Here is a 20,071-nt window from a genome sequence, read left to right as displayed (position 1 = left end):
TTCCCTGATACCTGCTGGATTTGTGCATCATTTATATCCTGATAAGATACCAGGGTTGCCACTTATTCAATACTTGGCAGTTTTGGTTTGGTCCAGGTGGTCAGACTGCAGTATCCCACTCCTCTCCCTGGAGTAACCGATAGGTGAGTCTCACTGCAAGCTGTCTCTGGATCTCTAAGTAACTCAGGGTTATAACTCAATGCAGGTCTTGGTAAGAAATGCCAGCTTTCCAGCCTCAAGATCTGGGTCTTGTCAACAGAAAGCCACAGTGCAGGACTTGTGGATTTGACTGACGAAAGCTGTGGCTGTGTTATAGCTAACTGCTGTGCAATTTGATTTCAGACAAAGAGACAAACCATGGATTCAGTATTTGTGCCTGAAAATGGCTACCTTGATTTACTGCACAGTGATATTGACCCAGTGCATCTGTGTACTTTCTTTGATCCTAAGTCATCTGGAGATGAAGAAGGTGACTTCTCTACAGGTTAGTAAAACACTAAAAAAATACTTGACTGGTTTATTCCTCACACTGTAAGTTATTGCCATCTCCTCTCAGCTCCAAAGCCACCTCATGGCTGTTTATCATGGGGACTGATACAAGCACTTTGATGGTAGGATGTGGTTAAGCTTGTCTGTACACACAGTGACTGCTTCCAGAAACTGTCATGTTTTTAAATTGTACATATTTATAGCATCCTGCTCAGTCAGTCTAACAAAACACACTGTACTGTCCCTCATCAGGGCATGACAGTGTCTTTCATTTGGATATCATTCCTGGAAGTAGTTTATTTGCAAATGTTCCTGTCATAAGCTGGCCAAGTGTAATTGTCAACACCTCTGTGGCTTGAAGCCAAAAGTTTTGCTAAACAGAGACTTTTAGATGAGTTTGTGATGAACGCAGTCCCTGAGCAAACAGCTTTACATTCTGAGATCCTAAGGCACCAAAACAATGGAGTTTCATTACCAGGTGTCATTTTCCAGCTTTTTGGGACACAGTGATTTTATAATTCCATTACAAATGAGAAAGCAGAAGGGCAAGAGTATAAAGTTGATAATTTCTTGCAATTCAGTTCCTACAAGTAATCAGATCAGGAGGTTGCCCTGGATCTCAAACTTTGTGCTCCTGAATTTGTGTGGAAATTGTGGACTGATCTGCTCTCCCTTCCCTGAGTGTTCTGTTATGAAAGTATGAAAGTCTATCTGTGGTATGGAGCATTAGCTGAGCTTATGTTAAACAAATGAGCTGGACCATGGATTGAGAATGGCAATGAGAGGAGAAGAGCTAGTGTATGCCAGGCATGAAGTCTCACAGCTCTGTGCCAAATAGGTGGAAAATATTACCAATTTGGAGCAGTGTGACTTTCATGAGTGACCAATGCCAGTAGGCACATGGGCAAATCAGTGGAGAATTGAGCACCAGAATTATCTTTATGATTGATCATTTCCCAGGCTGGACTTCTCCCTCTCAGTTTCTGACTGTTAAAAACCGCTGCAGGAGTGTTCCTTACCCCATGGCCTCACATGCTCAGTGACTGAAAGTAGGATGAATTAGGGGTCAGGCACTGACTCATGCTATCACATGTTTCACTGATTGGAATACTTTTGAGCCTTGACAATGTCTGAGATGATGCAGGTAAATCAAACATCATCAGGACATGGCACCAGTCACTGGAAGCTGGGCATCTCTGCTGCGAAGGTGTTAGCATGGTCCCTGGCCAACTGGCAGCTTCACAGGCAATTTGCAGTGCAATTCAGGGGTTAGCATGAACACAGCATTGTTCTGAACAGGGCATCTGGGTGATACCACCATATCCTGAAGGATAAGAAGGTTTAATAAGCTGTATGAGTCTGGGCTTGATCATCATAGAATACACTCAGGAAGTATTTTGTTTACTAGGAGAGATGAGGTCTCAGAGTTCAGCAAAAGAAAAGTGCTGATTTCCAGGTGACTGTGAATTACTGAGAGTTCAGTTCTGTTCCTTCTTAGCCAACACACAATGAAAAGCCAAAGCCTTCTGCTGAAGTTACAAATCTGCCTGTTCTGCATGTCCTGCTATCTGCTTTTTTATGCTTGGTTATGGCATTCATTGAGCCAATGCATATTCCTCATTAACTCTAGATCTTGAAGTTGATGCCAGCAACTATGAACAGTTAAATAATATGGATTTCCCATATGAAAATGGAGATGGGTTCTACCCCTGTTGCAACACCACGGATGCTTATGCTAAAATAGGTATGAAAGCAATTTTTGGTTTTTAAATCATTATTTTACAATCATTTGCTATAGCTATTTCTTATAAACTCTATTCTCAATCTAAAGCCATGGTATTTACTCAAGTAGCCTTTCCCTCATGTGTGATAGATCTGATTTAGAGTATCTGAACCTGTGCATTGGGGGGAAACTGATTAACAGTAGCTTGTGGTTGTTGGGGGAAAATCTCTCTATTAATGTCTCCTTCTGCTTAATACTTCCTTTCTCTACTTCTCTTTTCTTGTGATCTTTATTTCCTGAACAACAACTTACAAGAAAAACTTAATTTAACTCCTCCATTTTACTTACACTGCAGAGTTCTGTTAATGAGGATAAGCTAACTAGTCGTTTGCTGTGACATTTACTGCATCATTACTGTGTTCCTCTTTTGTTTTTTTCTTTTGTTGCTAGCTGAATTAGTAGAATATGTGCTCAAGGATCAGCAAGAGAAGCAGGTTGAAGACATTTTTGGTAAGATTGATATGGCTAAGAGTAACTTTCTCCATGATGGTGTTCTGTCTAACATGTGCTTCATCCCCACCGTTTGAACACTAGTAAAGCTTCTCTACCTCTGGTATCTTCTTCTTTCCCCCTGGGTACAGTGTCCTAGGATTTTCTTGGAAAACTTGAGGATTTTATGCATTTTTGCAGGCCTTTCTCACAGATGGCCGTTTTGTCTCTGACCAAGCTGCTGATCATGTCGCCATGCCCATAGAATATGCACAGCTTCACTGTCAAGGGCATTAATAGCCTCAAGTAGCATCACACTTACCCTGAGCACAGCAGGGATGATACACATAAGTCACCAGAGCACTTTGCATGTGTATAAATACAGTTTACACACACTGATTTCTGTCAGGATGCACAGAGCTGCCTGAGGAAGCGTATCAAGTTTTACTTCTCACCCTGAGTAATGCAGCAATGCTTATGTGTATGTAGTGATTCATTCTTTCATCCATTCTTGACTGGAGACATTGCTTGGCTTGTGGTACCAAATCATTGTTTTGGTGGCAGCACAAATGCTGCTATTTACTATTCCAGAACAGATATATCAATAGGTGGCTGTTGAGAAATCCATAGAACCAGAAGGTTCACAGAATATCTGTATATCCTATTTTATGTTTGAGCAAAATAATTGGGACTAATTTTCCATAGGTCAGTATTTCCCTAGAATAATTCTAGCTGCAGGAAGCTTATATGGCTTTTCAAATGTTATATACTGCTTCCTCATGTGTTTATAATTTGCACCCAATTGCAATATTTTTATTGGTTTTACAAAAAAACAGAATGCAATATTAGTTCTTAAGTATTTTCCGGTAGAAGTATGGTGTGGATGACTTCACAGTTCTTGCAGCACAGAATATAAAATCTTTTTAGAACCCTTTATTCTGTCTCTTAAAGAATCTAATCCCTTTAGTACATAAATTGAGTAGTACTGAGATCACACTGTGACACAGCTGCAATATTTTATCCTTTGCTCATCATTAGAGCATTGAGAAGTACTTATGGTTTATTAGCCACTGCCAGTAGATTAATAGTTTGCAGTTCAGAAATTAACACAGGGTGACAAAGTCTGCACTCAGAGCTCTGTGGGCTTTTTAAGTCATATGGATCTGGGTACATCTTTTATCACATTATTTGGTTTTTGTGTTTTATTTGGAGCATATTTCATCTTTGCTTTCTGTTGGTGTGTTTCCCTTGCTTTTACTCCTCTCTGTAATTTTTTTAGGAGAACAAAGTTTGACATTGGACCATATTTCATATTTTTAGCAGGGAACCTTATTTTGGATGACATAGCTGCTGAAAACACTGAGAAATTTCCTGACATAAAGATGCAGTCATGTCTTAAACGAAGTAAGTGTAAGCAGTGAGAATATGAAAGGCTTTGTGCCTGAGTTCTAAACTTGCATTCCAGCCCCTTGGCTTTAGCACAGCCCCAGTGCATTTGTCATGCAGCTCTTCAGTGACACCAGACAAGCTTCCTCTCCCTTGGTTCAGTTTTGTGGGCAGGAACTGAAAGCAGCTCTTCCAAGCGTAGAATTTACAGTTCGCGGAATTTGTTTTCCTGTAACACAACATTAAATTAATGTTATATTTCTTTGCATTTTTGTCATCCTCATGGCAGTATTGACTTTGTTTTCAGTGTATCTATAGCTCAGTGAGCATTGGCTGAACAGTTGCCTTTTTAATTGCAAGAACAACAGCAAACATCTTTAGCACAATAATCTGCAGCCTAAATAAAACTTCACAGAGCAAAATAACATGAGGCTTTTCACCTTCATTTTTATACATTGGGCCTGTACAGTTCTGAAATAGCTGAATTGAAACTGGCAACACCCCCTTCTATTTAAAATTAGTTTCATGGGGTAAATTTGAAGTTACCAAAATGTTACCACTTACTATGACCTTGCTTTCTTTCAGCTTTCTTAGGCTCTGCAGCAGAGAGTTACTGTGATGCTTCAGAACCCAAATATAAGAAAATTGGTAAGTCATTGGCTGAATAAGAAAAGGTTATTGAACATATATTGTCTCATGTTCCAAAGTCTCATCCTCTGTTAGGTACTGTAACTCTACCTTCCAGAAAAGTTTGCTCTCATAGATTTGGTGATTTTGATCATCATGCATTTTCATGTTTCTGCAAAAATCACACTTTTAGATTCCTCTGACTAATTTATGGTATAAAAAAATCCATGTCCTCTTATCCATAGCTATTAAATTGTGGAACTTAGGATGAGCTATGTGGTAGCCTAAGAACACTTGGATCCTTATGTTTCAAAAGTACATCTTCCTGCCAGGTGACAGGAAAATTGCTTGCTTAACATCAGCAGAGGCACAGTTGACCTTTTCTAAATCCACAGGAGAGAAGAAAGAAAAATAATGGAGACCTGGGTCAGTGCCAAATTCTGTAAATTTTATCACGTACACCTTTTTTTTTTTTCACTGGATTTTTGGAAGATGTCTCACTTAGAACAAAAAGGATCAAACCCAGGAAATGCAGAGCTATGACCTGAGTCATATTACCCATCAAGTCATAGCTCCACATGCCCTAGGTTTGATCCTCTTTCTTCCAAGTGTGACATCTTCCAAAAGTCCAGTGAAACATCCTAGTGAAAATAATAACTGTGAAGAGATGATTTCTTGGCCTAGTCCATGCTATAAAATCTTTTAAACCAAAGAAAGAAAGGGAGAAAGGGAAATTTCTAGGTTTTGCACATTGTTAGACCATCTACAAGACAACACCTGGGGCCAGCAGGCAGGCTGGAACTTGTCCCCCTGGTGTAAACTGGTGCTAATGTTCTCACCCAACTGTAGCCTTAAGGGGTATCTCAGGCAGAGCTAAACCAGCAAAATACTCTTCCAAAATCCAGGTGAGAACAACCTGTTTTAGCAGCAATAGTTTTAACTATTTTCTATTGTGTTTTGAATGGACATCTGGCTCATTTTATATCAGCACACCTCCCAAGGCTCCTAAGGGGACTCTGGGTGTCCCAAAGCCCAGGGCCATGTACATATTGGGGGGTGGCCAAACCAGTGTATAACCTAGAGTCCCATCCAGAGTTCTGGGATCTGGGACTGCACCTCAGCACAGTGCAGGTAAGGAGCTGGCACAGACTGCCTGAAAGTCTGAGAGAATATACGTGTACACCATGACTGCCATCCAAGCTGGTTTTCCAGTGCTCTTGTGGAGTTCTGAGGGAGTGGGGAGGGAGAACTGAGCAGAAAAAACATGTTTGCTAGCTCTGGGAATGATATCAGAGTTTCTACTGAACTGGTACCTGCTGACTGTAGTTTTTTGGACACAGGTGAAGTTCCTGGCAGTTAGTAGCCGTTAAAGGTGGATTCCTTTCTATTTGCTTAAGTTCCTTTACAGATTCGGCACTTTTAAAAGCCTATATTTATGTCACTCTAATAATAACAGTTTGCCATAAGGAAATGGCACGTCAGTTCCAAGTGCCTCACCCTACAGAATCTGCATTCCAGATGAAAGGATCATCACAGAGCTAATAGGTGCTTTGTGAAGCTGCACCCATCCTTTTGCTGGAAGTCCTCAGAATATTATCAGTTTTTCTACTGTCCTTGACCCAGTGAAGGTGCTGAGACATATACATAAGACAGTATAAGTGCTGTGTAGAAAAATCTAATTGACAAAAATATGGGCTACTTGACAAAATCAGGAGTTTCTTTAACCTGTCACGGGTGTCACAGTATGATCCTGCAAAGGCAAATGCATAGCTCTTCAGAAGTGCAAGACTACCTACAGCAAAGAGAATAATGTGTACTAAAGTTTAAAGTCAGCCAAGGATGAGATTCTTTCAAAGGAATTATATGAAATAGTGGCACAAACCTCAGACAAGTTTGTAGCTCCTAATAAAAACATCAGACCACAGAAAGTGATGAATTACAGACTTACTTGTTGCAGCTAGACAGGAGAGGGAAGGAAAAAGCAAAACCAACTCTGAGAATAGGGGTGTTGTAAAACCAATGAAACTAACAGACTAATTCAAATAAGCAGGTGTGTCTTACTTCATCTGTAGGAGTCTTTTGATAAGATGAAATTGTACAATGCATAAACATCTCACTCCATTTGTTCTATTCTTGGAGGGAAAAAATATGCTGCAGAAGAGATGCATCTTTAAAAGCTCTGGTGTTTGTGTCTGTTCTTTGGAGAACTTAACACACACTCTTTGTCCTTACAAGCACTGGAGTGTCTAAGTAGGGAGTCAAGGTTCCCAGTTTATTTCTTGTGGGCCTCTCTGCTTTTGTGCAATATTGAGACAGCAAACTGTGCTTGGGAAATCAGTGCAGCCAATGTAAGACATTGTTATGTCTTATCTGTCAGCCATCCATGTGTAGGGTCATGTACATCTAGATACATCTGAAAATAAGTGAGGCCAGGAAAGATGAAGAAAAAGAAAATTTAAAGAGAAACTACTAAGAAGAAAAAGTGATCTACTACAGAATTTAATAAATACATTTTAGATTTTAAGAGCTAAATTGTTTTCAGAAAGCTGTTGTGAATTGTTCTTGTTTTCGGAAAATCAAAACACAGCTGATCAGAATCAAGTGGTTTATCTTATCCACTGAGACCTCTTCTTTGGTTCCTTTAAATTCTATCAATGAGATAACTTTCGCCTTTTGTTTTGCTATTTTATTTTAAAGTGGAAGTCCCTGCAGCTTCTGCGGGGAGTGGCAGTTTCTTTGCTATGCCTCTCAACAGCCATCCAGTGAGCTGCACCTCCCTAACTAACCAGCACATGTCCTGTTCTGTTCCTGCTGCCCATGGGCTGGAAAGGAGCCTCATCATTCCTGGTAGGTAGAGTACAGCTGTAGTTGTGCAGCTGTACACAGGCTGTTTTACACATGGGGAAAACCCTCTTATCAATCTTGTCTTTGACTATGAGCAATGGCAGGAAAATGGCAGGTAAGGCAGCTCCTAAAGGTGTGGTACTCACTAAAAGAATGAAAAATATTCAAGGGAAATTAAGAGGGCATTGCTCCTAATTGATTAAAATGAATCTTTTATTTAATTGGTGCAGGTTATAAACAGTTATTTACTGTTCTGTTATAACCTAAGTAATGCTGTTATGCTAACCTAAGTAATTACTTACTTGTCTTAAGAATAGGAAGTCACAAAATTTTTCATTATTAAACTTTAATTTAGTTCCAATTTCTTTTTCATCCAGAGATTTGTAAAGGACTGAGGGATAATTACATTTGCAGCAGTAGAGCAAAATCTAGGCTATGATTTAGCTCATGAAAAGTGAGCAGTAATCCCACTGATGGGCTGTGCAGGCACCTGGCCTGGGCCATGCTGGGTAGCAGAAGATGCTCATGGTACCCTGAGGAGTGCCAATGACAAAGGCACAGTTCCACACCTTTCACTGTTAAGTCTGTGCTGGAAAGGAACCAAAACCAGTGTGTAAGTTGGGAGTCTTGAAGTACCTCATGCGAGCTGAAGCAGCATAAAGTAGCAGAAGAAATTCTGTTCCACTTACAGAAACTCAGAGCTATGGCTGATTAAATTGCAAGCACTGAATCATCAAAAAACTTTCCCAGTGTGGGTTGAGAGGGAGGGTGCTTGTACAACCTGCATGATGTGCAGTTATTTGGGAAGGATGTAGTGCAAGGAAGGTAAATTTAATGCAGATACATACTATTTACACATTTTCTCTTCTCTGGATGTTTGAGTATATGTTTACCGACTTTGCCTAAAACACTTCTCCTTATGATAATAGAATTTCTCTTTAGACTGTTGAAAACAGTGGCTGCTAAAAGCTGGGTAATCCCTTGTATTTCATGCTAATCATACCTTGTAAGAGTTCTTTTTTAATGGGTTCTGTGGACCTCATGTAATCCTGTGAATTCTCCACTGGGAAGATTTGCCTATGAGCTGCCAGAAAGTACTGTTAGAAAGCTTTTTCTCTCTGATAAAGCTTTAGAAAGCAGAACCCTTTAAAAACAGAAGAGTAATTCTTCTGCATTCATTTCAGGATTGTCGGAACCTTTGACCTCAGAGTACCTACCAGTCAATGTGAAAGGGTACCAAGAGAATCCAGGCTTGGCAGGTGCTCCTCAGCAGATATTTAACTTTGTTCTTGAAAATGGCACATCTGATGTTGTAGTATATCCAGGTAAGAGCAATAACTTTTTATCCCCATAAAGAGGCATAAAGTGCTAAAAAAATCAATGCTGCCAACAGCAGCATTGATTAAATTCAGTTACTGATAGTTATGATATGCTGAAAACTATACTTTGTTTCTTGCCAGTGCTGCCATCTTCCATGGAAACATTCATGTCTCCAAGTTTTCCAGTTAATTTATGTGGTAAGTAGAAAATTGGGATTTATTGGGGCAGTAGTAGAAAATTGGGGTACAGCACTTGGAACTGGGAGAGAAACCATATCGCTTCTACTCAAAGCCAGTTCTCCCCTCCAGGCTTTACCCATATTGACCTTAAAAAACCAAAAATGGATGGTATTTACTTTTTTGTGTTGATTGCTGGCAGCTTACTCTGATCCAAAATGTACAGATAGGGGAGTTGTAGAGCTTCAGGTTCAGCAGCCAGTCCCCTGTGTTTGCTATGACATCCAGTTTCTGGAAGAAGTCAGGTTTAGTTAAAACAATGCAAAGCCCAGGGTGCTGGAGCACCCTTAGAAAGTGGGAGATGATCTGATGCTGGCATGGTCTGAGCATCTAAATGCTCATTGCTGGCAGCCAGACTGCAGCCAGCTCCCATGGAAGTCCCAAAACCAACATGAAAGCTCCCATGGAAGCCCCAAAACCAACTTATTTAACTAAGCAATACTGAAAGCTAATGCAAAGAATGGTTTATAATGAAATCAGAGCCTTGGTCAGGATTTAACAGTCCTACTTCAGGTAACAAACTTTCCTGAGACACTTTCCTTGCAGCCCTCAGAGGGCTGTTGGAACCCAGAGTTTGATATCAGTGTTGTTGCTGGTCCCAGTGCCCAGTGCAGGAGTTTGTTGCCCTCTGGTGGCTTCCATTACCCCAAAAGCAAAAGTATAACATGGAGATTAAGAGGCAAATATCCCTAGGTGTGGGGGAGTCTTTGTAAATGGTATTTACTTTTTGTGTAAATAAACAATGCCAGTAATTCCAACTGATTTACTGCAGCACAACATACATATGCCACAAGCCCTGGAATTCCAGATGCAGCAGCAGCAGGTAAATTAGCATGTAAGATACCAAGCCAGTTTCTTTTTCTTTTTTAAAAGTTCTGAACTCCTACCTGCTTTGAACAGTTTCCCATCTAAATGTCTCATTATAGTGTTTTTTCTGTTCTTCCACGGTGTTTTCTTATTTAATAAAATAAACAGTAAATCAAAAACAGATCCTTGCCCAACCCTTCTTTATGTAGTATCTTTCTTACTGGAAGCCTGTGGTGCTTCCCTTTTAGAAGCAATTCTGAACTCAAACTATTTTGAAGGTTGCTGGCATGCAGGGTAGGAATTACTTTCCAGATCTCTGAAATGGTAAGATTTGTATTTCTTTTAGATCACATTCTACATCAATATGATCAAGATGATATTCTGGTATGAAAAACATTTGTGCATATTTAGGGAGATTAATCTGTTTTGGTTTAGGTAATTTTTTGCACATTCTGCTGTGTGAGGTTGAGTTTGTTACAGCCTTTGTCAATTTAAATTCTGTCTTGCATCTGCAAAGCTTTTCCTACCAAAGGTTTTGTCAAAACTGATACTCTGCAATTACCAATCTGTAGAAAATGTGTTCTCTCTGAAAAATTCCCAATTCCTTTGTGTAAAGGAGACACTGTTCACCTGGCCCAACTGCAGAAGTCTGCAGTAGTTTGAAAGCAAACAGGTGAAAAGAAAGAAAATTGGACAGCAATGGGACTTTGTCAGGGAGAGTAATGGGTAAACACTGGTACCAAGAGTCACTTCTCTGGGACATTCATCTTTACTGCTTGGTTACAAGGTGTAGAATAAAAAAAAAGACATAGAGAAGAAGACATAGAGAAGCACTATGTGTGAACATAGTGCTTTTGAAGACATAGAGAAGCACTATGTGTGAGCATGAATTTATGCAAAACACCAACAGTTGAAAAGAACAGTGAATGTCACCTGGAAATGGTAAATCTGCTTCCCACAACTGTCAGAACAGCTGTGGTCTTGTTTGATGCCATTCTGCCTCTAACACTGTACATCAGCAGAATTCTACTTGTGGGAGAATTTTATTCATTTTCCTTGTAAAATGAACAAAATATCTCTTACTCTGAATATGTGCTACAATGAACTTGGAAATTTGCATTAATCTTGTTAAAATTAGTAAAGCTGAATCAGTGATTATCTGGGTGTCTTTGTCAAGTACATTGTTTTGTTTCTCCAGATTTAGAGAAATTTCAAGAAGTTCAAGATTCCATAATTCCTTCTGAAGAACCTTTCAAAAGACCAGGTGAGTTTAGAACTCTTGAACTTAAACCTTCCAGTATTTTTGGAAAAAAGATTCTGTGTTTCTTTCCATACAGAGAAGCTCCTTGTAGGAATCATTCAACAATTTGTGAAGCTGTTCTGAGGGTCTGAGCACAATTCCTGGTTTCAAGATATTAGACTTGGCTTCCTGTAGATATCTAGCTGTAGTACCTGCTTAGCAGCTTAGTGTACTTCAGTGATTTTATCATCTGTACAGAGAGCTCCACAATTATTCAGTTGATGGATGTGAAAGTGTCTGTTGTGCCTGCACTTCTCAGCTGCAGTAGCCTGGGGTAAATCCAGCCCTATGGGCTTTATGGGAATGCCTGTGCTTTCACCATATTGCAATCAGGCACTTGAGCCACCATGAAATGATGTTGTAATTTGTGGACTGGTTCCTTCAGTTTGTGTGTGCTCTTTTTTCTCTAGAGCAAGTGGAAACTTTCTGTTCATCCCTTAAGGATTATTTCCGAGACACGTGCAAATCTGTGACCATGGAGCGGGAAGTAAATCTGGATCACCTGTTCATTGATGGGACACTTGTTCAAAGTCAAACTGAAACCAAGACTGGAAAGACCAGTGCAAAAGCAATGGAAAAGGAGCTGGTAACCTGCAGCCTGCAAGAGAAGGAAAAGACAGCCATTGATAGAAGCCAAATATTTCAAATCCCACAGCGTAAAGACTTAGAGACTAAAGTGATTGCTGTGCTGGGAAAAGCAGGAATGGGAAAAAGCATTCTCATTCAGAAGATCTGCCAGGACTGGTGCAATGGAGAGTTTTCTCAGTTTGAATTTGTATTTTGGTTTGACTGCAAACAAATAAGCTTGCCTGAGAAGCAATACAGCCTGAAGGAACTGCTGCTTGAATTTTTTTTAAAACCTCAAGAGGGAAGCAAAGAGATCTTTGAGTATATGTTGCAAAATCCTGATAAAGTCCTTCTGATTTTTGATGGTTTTAAAGGGTTGCATGATCATGAGAATTTTCCTCGTTGCTCAGGCAGCCAGCCTGAAAAGGATTTGTGCAGCATAAAGGAGCTGCTTTCAGGACTCATCCAAAAAAAGATACTCAATGGCTGTACTTTGTTATTTACAGCAAGACCAAAAGACAAACTGTACCAGTTCGTGTCCAAAGTGGATAAGACTATTGAAATTGTAGGATTTTCCCCTCAGCAGAGAGAATTGTACATAACCAAATACTTTGAAGAATCACTCTACTGTGATTGTGCACTGAAATTAATCAAAGGGTGTGAGTACTTGTTCAGTCATTGTTACAGTCCTCTTATGTGTAGATTTGTTTGTTTTCTCTGTGAGACAGTGCTTGAAATGGGAGAGAAAAATCTTCCTTCAACTCTTACAGAGCTCTTCCTGAAATTTTTTCAGCAAAAGATAATGTTTATGGAAACAGATGTTACCACCACAGAAAATCAAGAGAATCTTGCTACCCTAGCTCGTGTAGCCTGGTGTTTTGGAGAAAAGCACCAAAGTGCCATGAAAAGTGATCTTATTCCTTCTAAGGAAGTTAAAGAGTTTGCTCTGAAGTATGGGTTTTTCCTGCCCTTTGCATTCCCCAGACATTCAGATAGTGAAGAAGAGGAATTTGGGTGCACATTCTCTGATTTTGTCATTCAGAATTTCTTGTGTGCGCTTCACCTTTTGTTAGCAGAAGAGCTCAAGGATAAAAATCTAACAAAGTACCTGTCTTTTCTATCCAAGAAGAAAAAACCTTATAACTGGTTAGATTTAATGCCTCGATTTTTGGCTGGTTTGATGTTTCTCCAGGATGACCCCTCCTTCTGCTTTCTTTCAAATGAGGATGAAAAACAATCAACCAAGAAGCAGAAGACACTCTTGAAATACATTAGAAGGCTGCAGATTAATACTCTCTGTCCAGAGAGGTTGCTGGAGCTTTTATGTTGTGTTTATGAAACACAGAACAATTATCTCCTGCAGCATGTGGCCTTAAGACTCGAGCCAAAGTTGTCTTTTCTGGGCATAGCTCTTACACCACCTGATGTCCATGTACTGCACTCTATTTTGAAAAGGTCAAGAAAAGAGTTTTCCTTGGATTTGCAGAACAGCAGCATTGACATGCAAGGGCTGCAGGCCTTGGTCAGCCTGAGGAATGTGACATCGTTCAGGTTGGTCACTCTCTGTACCCCACAGCACTGTGTGTAGATGACACTTTCATGCAACAACAGCAGTCACATCTGTTGGTTTTGCATGTTTTGTCACTTCACAGGGCTTCCCTCAGTGACACAGTCAGGCTCTGGAAATCTTTAGAACAGACAAAAGACTACGAACTGCTGAAAGCGTCCACAGAGAAATTTGTTCTTGATCCCTTTAAGGCAAAGACAATGAAGGACATCAGTGACCTCTCCGACCTTGTAGAGATGCAGGAGAAGATGGTGAATTGGTAGGATCATTTATGATCAAAACTCCTCTTATACCAATTGATACCAATAGCAGTTTATGAAAACAGGGTTTCACCACCAGTGCTGGACAATGGAGTTGTCTGCTTGTCCAGAGGAGAAGTAACTAATGCAGTGCAAACTCCTGGGTCATCTCAGGGGGTTCTCCCACCCCCATGGGAGGTGGCTGTCATGGCAGGGATGAGCAATGACAGCACTGTGCAGAGCAGTCACCAAAACTGCCACTGAAAAAGCCAGCTGTCATTTCTCTCTAATCTCTGAGTATGCCCTCTTCCAATTGCTTTCAGTTACAGAACTTGGGCTGATTCTTTCTCCCTGTAGCACCTGGGCATAAATGAAAGCCTGTTTTGCACTGGTCCCAAATGGCCTGAGTCAGTCCTTTAGCCCAGGAGATAAAATCTTGTGTTACATGGCCTAGAAACCCTGTGCTCCATTCCTGCTGCTGATGTAGCTGGGGGATTGATTGCAATTCAAAACATGCAGAAGTAAAATTTCGTTGTTTGTTTTGGGGTTTTTTTAAATGATGACTTCTATTTTAACATGGGTGGAGTATTTTGATTAAAATATAGACAAAATAGTTTTATGTTTGACAGAAAATAGTTGATTTAGAAAAATGTATTTTCAAGTTCTATTGGAAAAAGAGCAAACAATTGCACTATGAAAGGCAATTATTGGATTAGTCAGTTGAAGAAAGGTTGAAGGAGAAGTACTCTGAAGTTTCCTGGTTCCTCAGTTAACGCAACAGTGGTTTATTTTCTGTAAAAGTTTGCTAACAAATTGTTTTTAAAGCACTCTTTTGGCTGCTAAAATATTTATCATACTCTGATTCTACTGTGATTTATTTAGTGTGCAAGAAGCATCTGGTTGCACCAGCTATGAAATTCCTGCCATCAGAAACCTCAGAAAACTGGAATTTGCGTAAGTGCTGGACTTCTACTGATTGAGGTGCTCCTGTTTAAGGAGGAGCAGTCATGGGTGCTGGCCACAGCCATTGCACTGATGTACAGTCAGTTTAAAGCATTAAATAAACCCCATTTATTGCTATCTTGCTTTTCTCTAACTAGATTTTTTAACTTATGGCCAAAACTCAAAGAATATTATTTCTGGTTCCTGCAGCAATACAGATCAACAGGGCTCTACCATTTTTTTTTTTGTTTTTGTTTTAGTACAAGTTACCTCCTGACCACAAGGTACTGATCTTGTGCCACAGGGCATAAAATATTTTGACTGTGATACAACTACCTGGGAAATATTTTTTCCCCCAGAAATGCTGAACTTTTCTATCTGAGTCTTCTGACGTAATTTTCTACCCTATCAGAGCTAAGGCCATGAGAGGATTACATCAGAAAATGCCTCCCAAATAAATTATTTAGCACCCTTTTCCTGGAAGATGGAAGGTTGACTTGGTAACACTACTTTAAAAGTGAGGTTTTAGTAACACTTTTTTTCCCCAAACTGTAAGCAGCCTCCAAGGCTATTCTATTGCTCAAAATATCCTGCCATAGCATGTGAATTCATTTGGGCAGAAACTGCAGCAGTGCAATGAAGAATTCTCATCAGGTGTTCTCACCTGTTTCCTGCTCTGTAAATCTAACCCAACCTGGGACAGCTATGCTTGGCCTCACTTCTGATTTTATGCTGCTTTCTCTTCTAATTTCCTCTTCCTATTTCCCTTTATTTAAATTTTTGTTTAAAATGCTAATCCTTTTAAATAACTGAACTTGTTCTGATACCAAAGAAACTCCATATAGGATATGAGAGACAAATGCTTGGAGCATGAATATCAAAGTGCAGTTTATGCTTTAAGCTGCAGTAAAATGTTGATCTTAAGTTAGACTGAATTGTTATTAGTTGGGGGGAAATAACTTTGTTTCCATTTCTCAGTTATACTGAGACAGATGTGTATTTCATCTCAAGATTATACTTACAGTCAAAAACCTGAAAAAGATAGAGAACAGAAATATAAGAATCTAAAACAAGTGAGATAAGTCTTGCAGAGAGGAACAAAAAGTGGCAAATGTATCAATGCTGCTGTGCAAGCTCTGTCCTGCCTGGCCTTAGCCTTGTTGGTCCTCATCTGGAGGCTTCACAGCAGAATTCCTTGGTGCAGGTGGTAGGGAATGGCTGCTTCTGAGGAGTGTAAACTAGCTTGTATTGGGGGCTGCAGGGAAAGAAATCAAAAATTCTTGAGTTTTGCTGCTTATGAGCCTGTGAAAAACCTGCTGCATGTCTGTATTTTCTTCCAGGCTGGGTCCAGCATGTGGCCTTCAAGGACTGCTAAAACTCGTGAAAATTCTTGCAGCATTTCCATCACTTCAGCATTTAGAGTGAGTTCTGCTAAAGATTAACTTTGCTAACATTTCTCCTCAGCAGCCCTTGATGATGGAGAAGCTCTTGTACCCAAGAAACATTTTATTTGCCAACAAGACTCCTTGTTTGATGACCAAACTGACCAGCAGGAACATTCCCAAACTGTAACAGCGCCCTAAAAGCTGACACTTCCCTGGAGACAGCTGGTGTTGGTTTGTGCAGAGCCCTGAGTCCCTTCCTGGGATGTTCCTGGGTGGGTAAAGGTTCAGTACAGAGCCCCTGGGGCCCCCTCTTCCTGCCCCACCACTGACAACTGCCTGCAGTCACTTCTGACTTCACTGGAGCTCCAGAACATCCATGACAAACCAACTCTCTCTTAGATTTGAGCTTCTTTGCACTAGAAACAGTGTAGCAGCAGTAGTCAGGGGTGTGCATGGCACCTGTGGGAAGGTTCCTGGGCTTTGGGAGGGCCTTTGGCCTTACACAGCCATTGGCCATTTGTCTGTGTTGTAGCTGCCCAATATTTCAGGATAACAATAAAATATGAAATATATCCAATATATTCCAGCATTATCTGTCAGATTAGAATGGGATCCAGTATCTGAAATTCCAGTATCTGACTAGATATGAGGAAAACTTCATTTTTAATACTCCCTCTCTGGAGAAGGAGAGGTTTAGGCAAGGATTTACAGCCTCTGCTGGATTTTGTCAGTTCTGTATTTTTGTGTGCACAGGAAATCTCCTTTCAGCTTAGCTGGAACACAGCTATTTCATAACTATTTTAATAATCTTGCATATCAAAGGAAATGGGTCAAGGCATTCAACTAGTAAAAAAAAATTCTTATGCTTTAAATTTGGGCAGCAGAAAGCTGCTTATTAGAGAAGCTGTAATTTGTGTGATGCTTCATGCTGATTGAGGCTACTGCAGAGAAGCTTTTCAAGATAGATAGAATGGTCTCTGAGGTGAATGGACCACAAAAATTTAGATTAAAAGGGAAGCTAATTCTCTCTTTGTCATCACACAGCCTTGATGCTCTGAGTGAAAATGGCATAGGAGATGAAGGAGCAAAGAGTCTATCTGAAGTCTTTCCAATCTTGACATCACTGGAAACATTAAAGTAAGTGCATTAAAGCAACATTAAAGCAAGGTTAACAGTTCAGGGAAATTTTGAGAAGAAACAGATTAAACCTAGAGACTTAAGGGACTGTCTGTTAACAATTATGGGCAAAAGGATCCCATGGGCATGGAAGACCAATGAACCTGTGGAGATACTTAATCAGTACATTCATTAGACAAATAGATTAATCCTTCCTGACTTCTCTTCAAGGGCTCTATCTTGCCTTTTTCTCTGCATTTGGTGTAAACAGACTGTCCAAATTATATTTTTTAAAAATTGAAAATTAATTTCCCCCACATTGTAATAAATTATAATAAATGCGCTCAACTAACAAAGTGATCTCACTTACTGTAGTTTATCACAGAATAAAATAACAGACCTGGGTGCAGAGAGCCTCGCTGCAGCTCTCCCTTCCTTGTCTTCCTTAAAAACACTAAGGTGAGTAGTTGTATCCTGTTGTTTTGAAAACATACCTTGCTGTCTCTGTCAGAAACCACTGAACAGGGAACAAAGAGGTAACACTGTGCAGCAGCCAAGATTTTCACTTCATTTTTGCATAAAGTCTTCAGGAAGAAAGGAGAAGAAGTATGACAGACGTACAGAGGATATCTGGGAATAGAGCAAGGACTGGGCTGATGTTTAAATCCAGTCCATAATACTCACTTATGAATCATGCCCTGCACAGATGTGCACCACATCTGCTGCAAACCCAAAGCTGTCTGGTTTTGCTGATATGGGGACCATGGTCCATCCCACAGCACTGGGAAATCTGGCACAGGCCTGAGGGAAGCAGGAAATGCAAGGAACTCTGGTATGCAATTCTGGAGTAGTTTGGTAATGTGGAAATCTTTTGAATGCTGTACTCCAAATCTTTGAGCTTGATTTATTTGGCAGATTTTTCATTTGATCTGTGTGGACAGAAATGTTCTTATTATCCATAGAATAATAGAATCTAGACCTTTTTTGCTGTACCTGTGCTAGGTGAAGAAGGATGTGGCCATTTGCCTTACTTGCTACAGGAAATATGAATGTGTGTTTTAAATTTCAACTGCAAATAAGGATAAAATTAAAGTTAAGGTGTACTTACCATATTTGAAAACCCTTGATCTAATATCTGTGTACATTATCCATCATTCAATTGTGACTCTTCTGGTTTGGTTTTCTGCAGCTTGTACAATAACAACATTTGTGATTTTGGAGCAGAAAATCTGGCAAAGGTTCTTCCTGCCATGACATCTTTAAGAGTGCTAGAGTGAGTATGAAATCTTTTGAGATGGCCCAGGAAAGCTTACTTCATTGGAGACTCAAAATACAAATGTTCCATGTTTGGTTTTGGAGGAGACAGAAACTGAGGAAGATTTTGGGAAAATTTCACAGGGGAAATGTGCTTCTGCAGAGTCCAGATAGTCAGTGATTGGAAAGGATTAAGGAACAGTTCACCATAAACCCAGAAATATTATTGTAAAAGTGGGAGAAAAGGCTCACAGGGGAGCTAGAAAATGACCTCAGGAACATGGAGAAAGGAATCCCTCAGATGAATTAACATAATGAAGTTCCCATTCAACCTTCTGAGTATATTATTACAGGTTTTTTGAATTGACAATCTGTTTTGGGGTTTTTCCTTTTTCTTTCTTACCCCATCTGCAGATTAACCTATATAGGATTTTTTATTTTGAATAAAATGTTTGATTACACCATTTGATTTGGATTAACAAAGTTGTTTTTATTCCTCAGTGTTCAGTATAACAAAATAACTGGTGTTGGAGCCCAGCAGCTGACTGACAGCCTACGACAATGTCCCCATATGAAGAACCTGGTGTAAGTCTCTTGACAAGCTGTTTGCTGTACCTTCATCCTGTAAAAGTGGGTTAGCAATCGTGCTAAAGCTGCCTTCTGGATTTGTCAGATTTAAAAGAGGCACAAACAAAGACATCAGCAAAATACAAAAGCAGAGATGTTAAAAAATGTTGTCTCTGGCTTCAGCTGCATTAATTCCCAGTGGTCCCAGGCAATCGAGCTTGTCTTGACTGAAACAGTTTCCACTGAGCCTGTCTTTGTTAATCTTCTACCCTCCCAGAGAACCAGACCTACTCTGTGCTGCCCACTTGTGTTTGAGGGATAAACAATGAGCAGCCATCATTGGAGGTTAAATAGACTGAAGCTGCCAGTACACTTTCAGAGGAAGGCAGTTTGATGGAAGGTTAAAAAACAGAGACAGGAGTGCAGTTGTGTAACCAGAGTCAGCAAGATTATGGAGCACTGAACTGCTTTTTTTTCTAAATCAAAATGCATTTTCCTTTGCTCCATAGCTTACATACTTTCATAGCATGACAGTCAAAAGGAAGGACAACTTAAAAAAAAAAAACCACCAAAAACCAACCCAACAGCAGCAACAACCAGAAAAAGGCACAAACACCAAGCAGACCAAAAGATGGTAAAGCAAATTACACTTCTTAAAATCTCTTTCCTTTCTGAATTTGCCCTTACAGGATGTGGAATCCCACCATTCCCTATGGAGTTCTTGAACATCTTCACCAGCTGGACCCCAGGATCAGTGTGTAGATTCAGAGGATTCCATAAAGGTAACAAACTTTGGCTCCCTGAGAAAACCAGGTTGGTTTCTGTGGGAGCTGTTAATTCCAGGCTCACTGGCAGCAGGCACAGTAACAGCATCCATGTGTCCATGGGCAAGTTTGGAGATGGTGCCCTAGAATGGCACAGATAAGTGTCACATCAGGCCCCCTTTCCCTGCACTCACCTTGCACCCCCCTCCTCCCAGGACCTGCCCTAGCAGACTGCAAGTGCTTTATTAAGAAAAATGGACCTCTAGAACTCCCAGTCCAGTTCAGTTCAGTGACTGGCAGCTGCCTTGCTTACCTTCTCTTTTTTTGGGGGGGAAGACTAAAGCTCTGTGTACTTCTCATGTTTAATAGATGAGTTCTGTACTCCTCAGAACTTGTTTTGTGTTGGTTTTTAGTAAGTCCTTTCACTTTTCCTTTGTTGAATACAAATC

At 40.1% G+C, this 20,071-nt stretch overlaps 1 protein-coding gene across 1 annotated transcript; it reads left to right on the top strand.

Moving 5' to 3' along the window:
• The first annotated feature begins 348 nt into the window (after window positions 1-348).
• CIITA (class II major histocompatibility complex transactivator) lies at window positions 349-19,620 on the top strand. The gene is made up of 18 exons (XM_030958338.1): window positions 349-484; window positions 2,120-2,233; window positions 2,663-2,722; window positions 4,022-4,105; window positions 4,673-4,735; window positions 7,412-7,561; window positions 8,743-8,883; window positions 9,019-9,075; window positions 11,120-11,185; window positions 11,632-13,339; window positions 13,441-13,614; window positions 14,477-14,548; window positions 15,877-15,957; window positions 16,966-17,058; window positions 17,413-17,496; window positions 18,227-18,310; window positions 18,793-18,876; window positions 19,548-19,620. Exons 1-18 carry the CDS (start codon window positions 358-360, stop codon window positions 19,618-19,620), a joined length of 3,315 nt encoding a protein of 1,104 aa, XP_030814198.1. The 5' UTR covers window positions 349-357.
• The last annotated feature ends 451 nt before the right edge of the window (window positions 19,621-20,071 follow it).

Source organism: Camarhynchus parvulus, chromosome 14 (assembly GCF_901933205.1).
Source record: "Camarhynchus parvulus chromosome 14, STF_HiC, whole genome shotgun sequence".
NCBI classification, from domain to species: Eukaryota; Metazoa; Chordata; class Aves; order Passeriformes; family Thraupidae; genus Camarhynchus; species Camarhynchus parvulus.
This window is presented reverse-complemented; position numbering and strand designations above follow the sequence as displayed.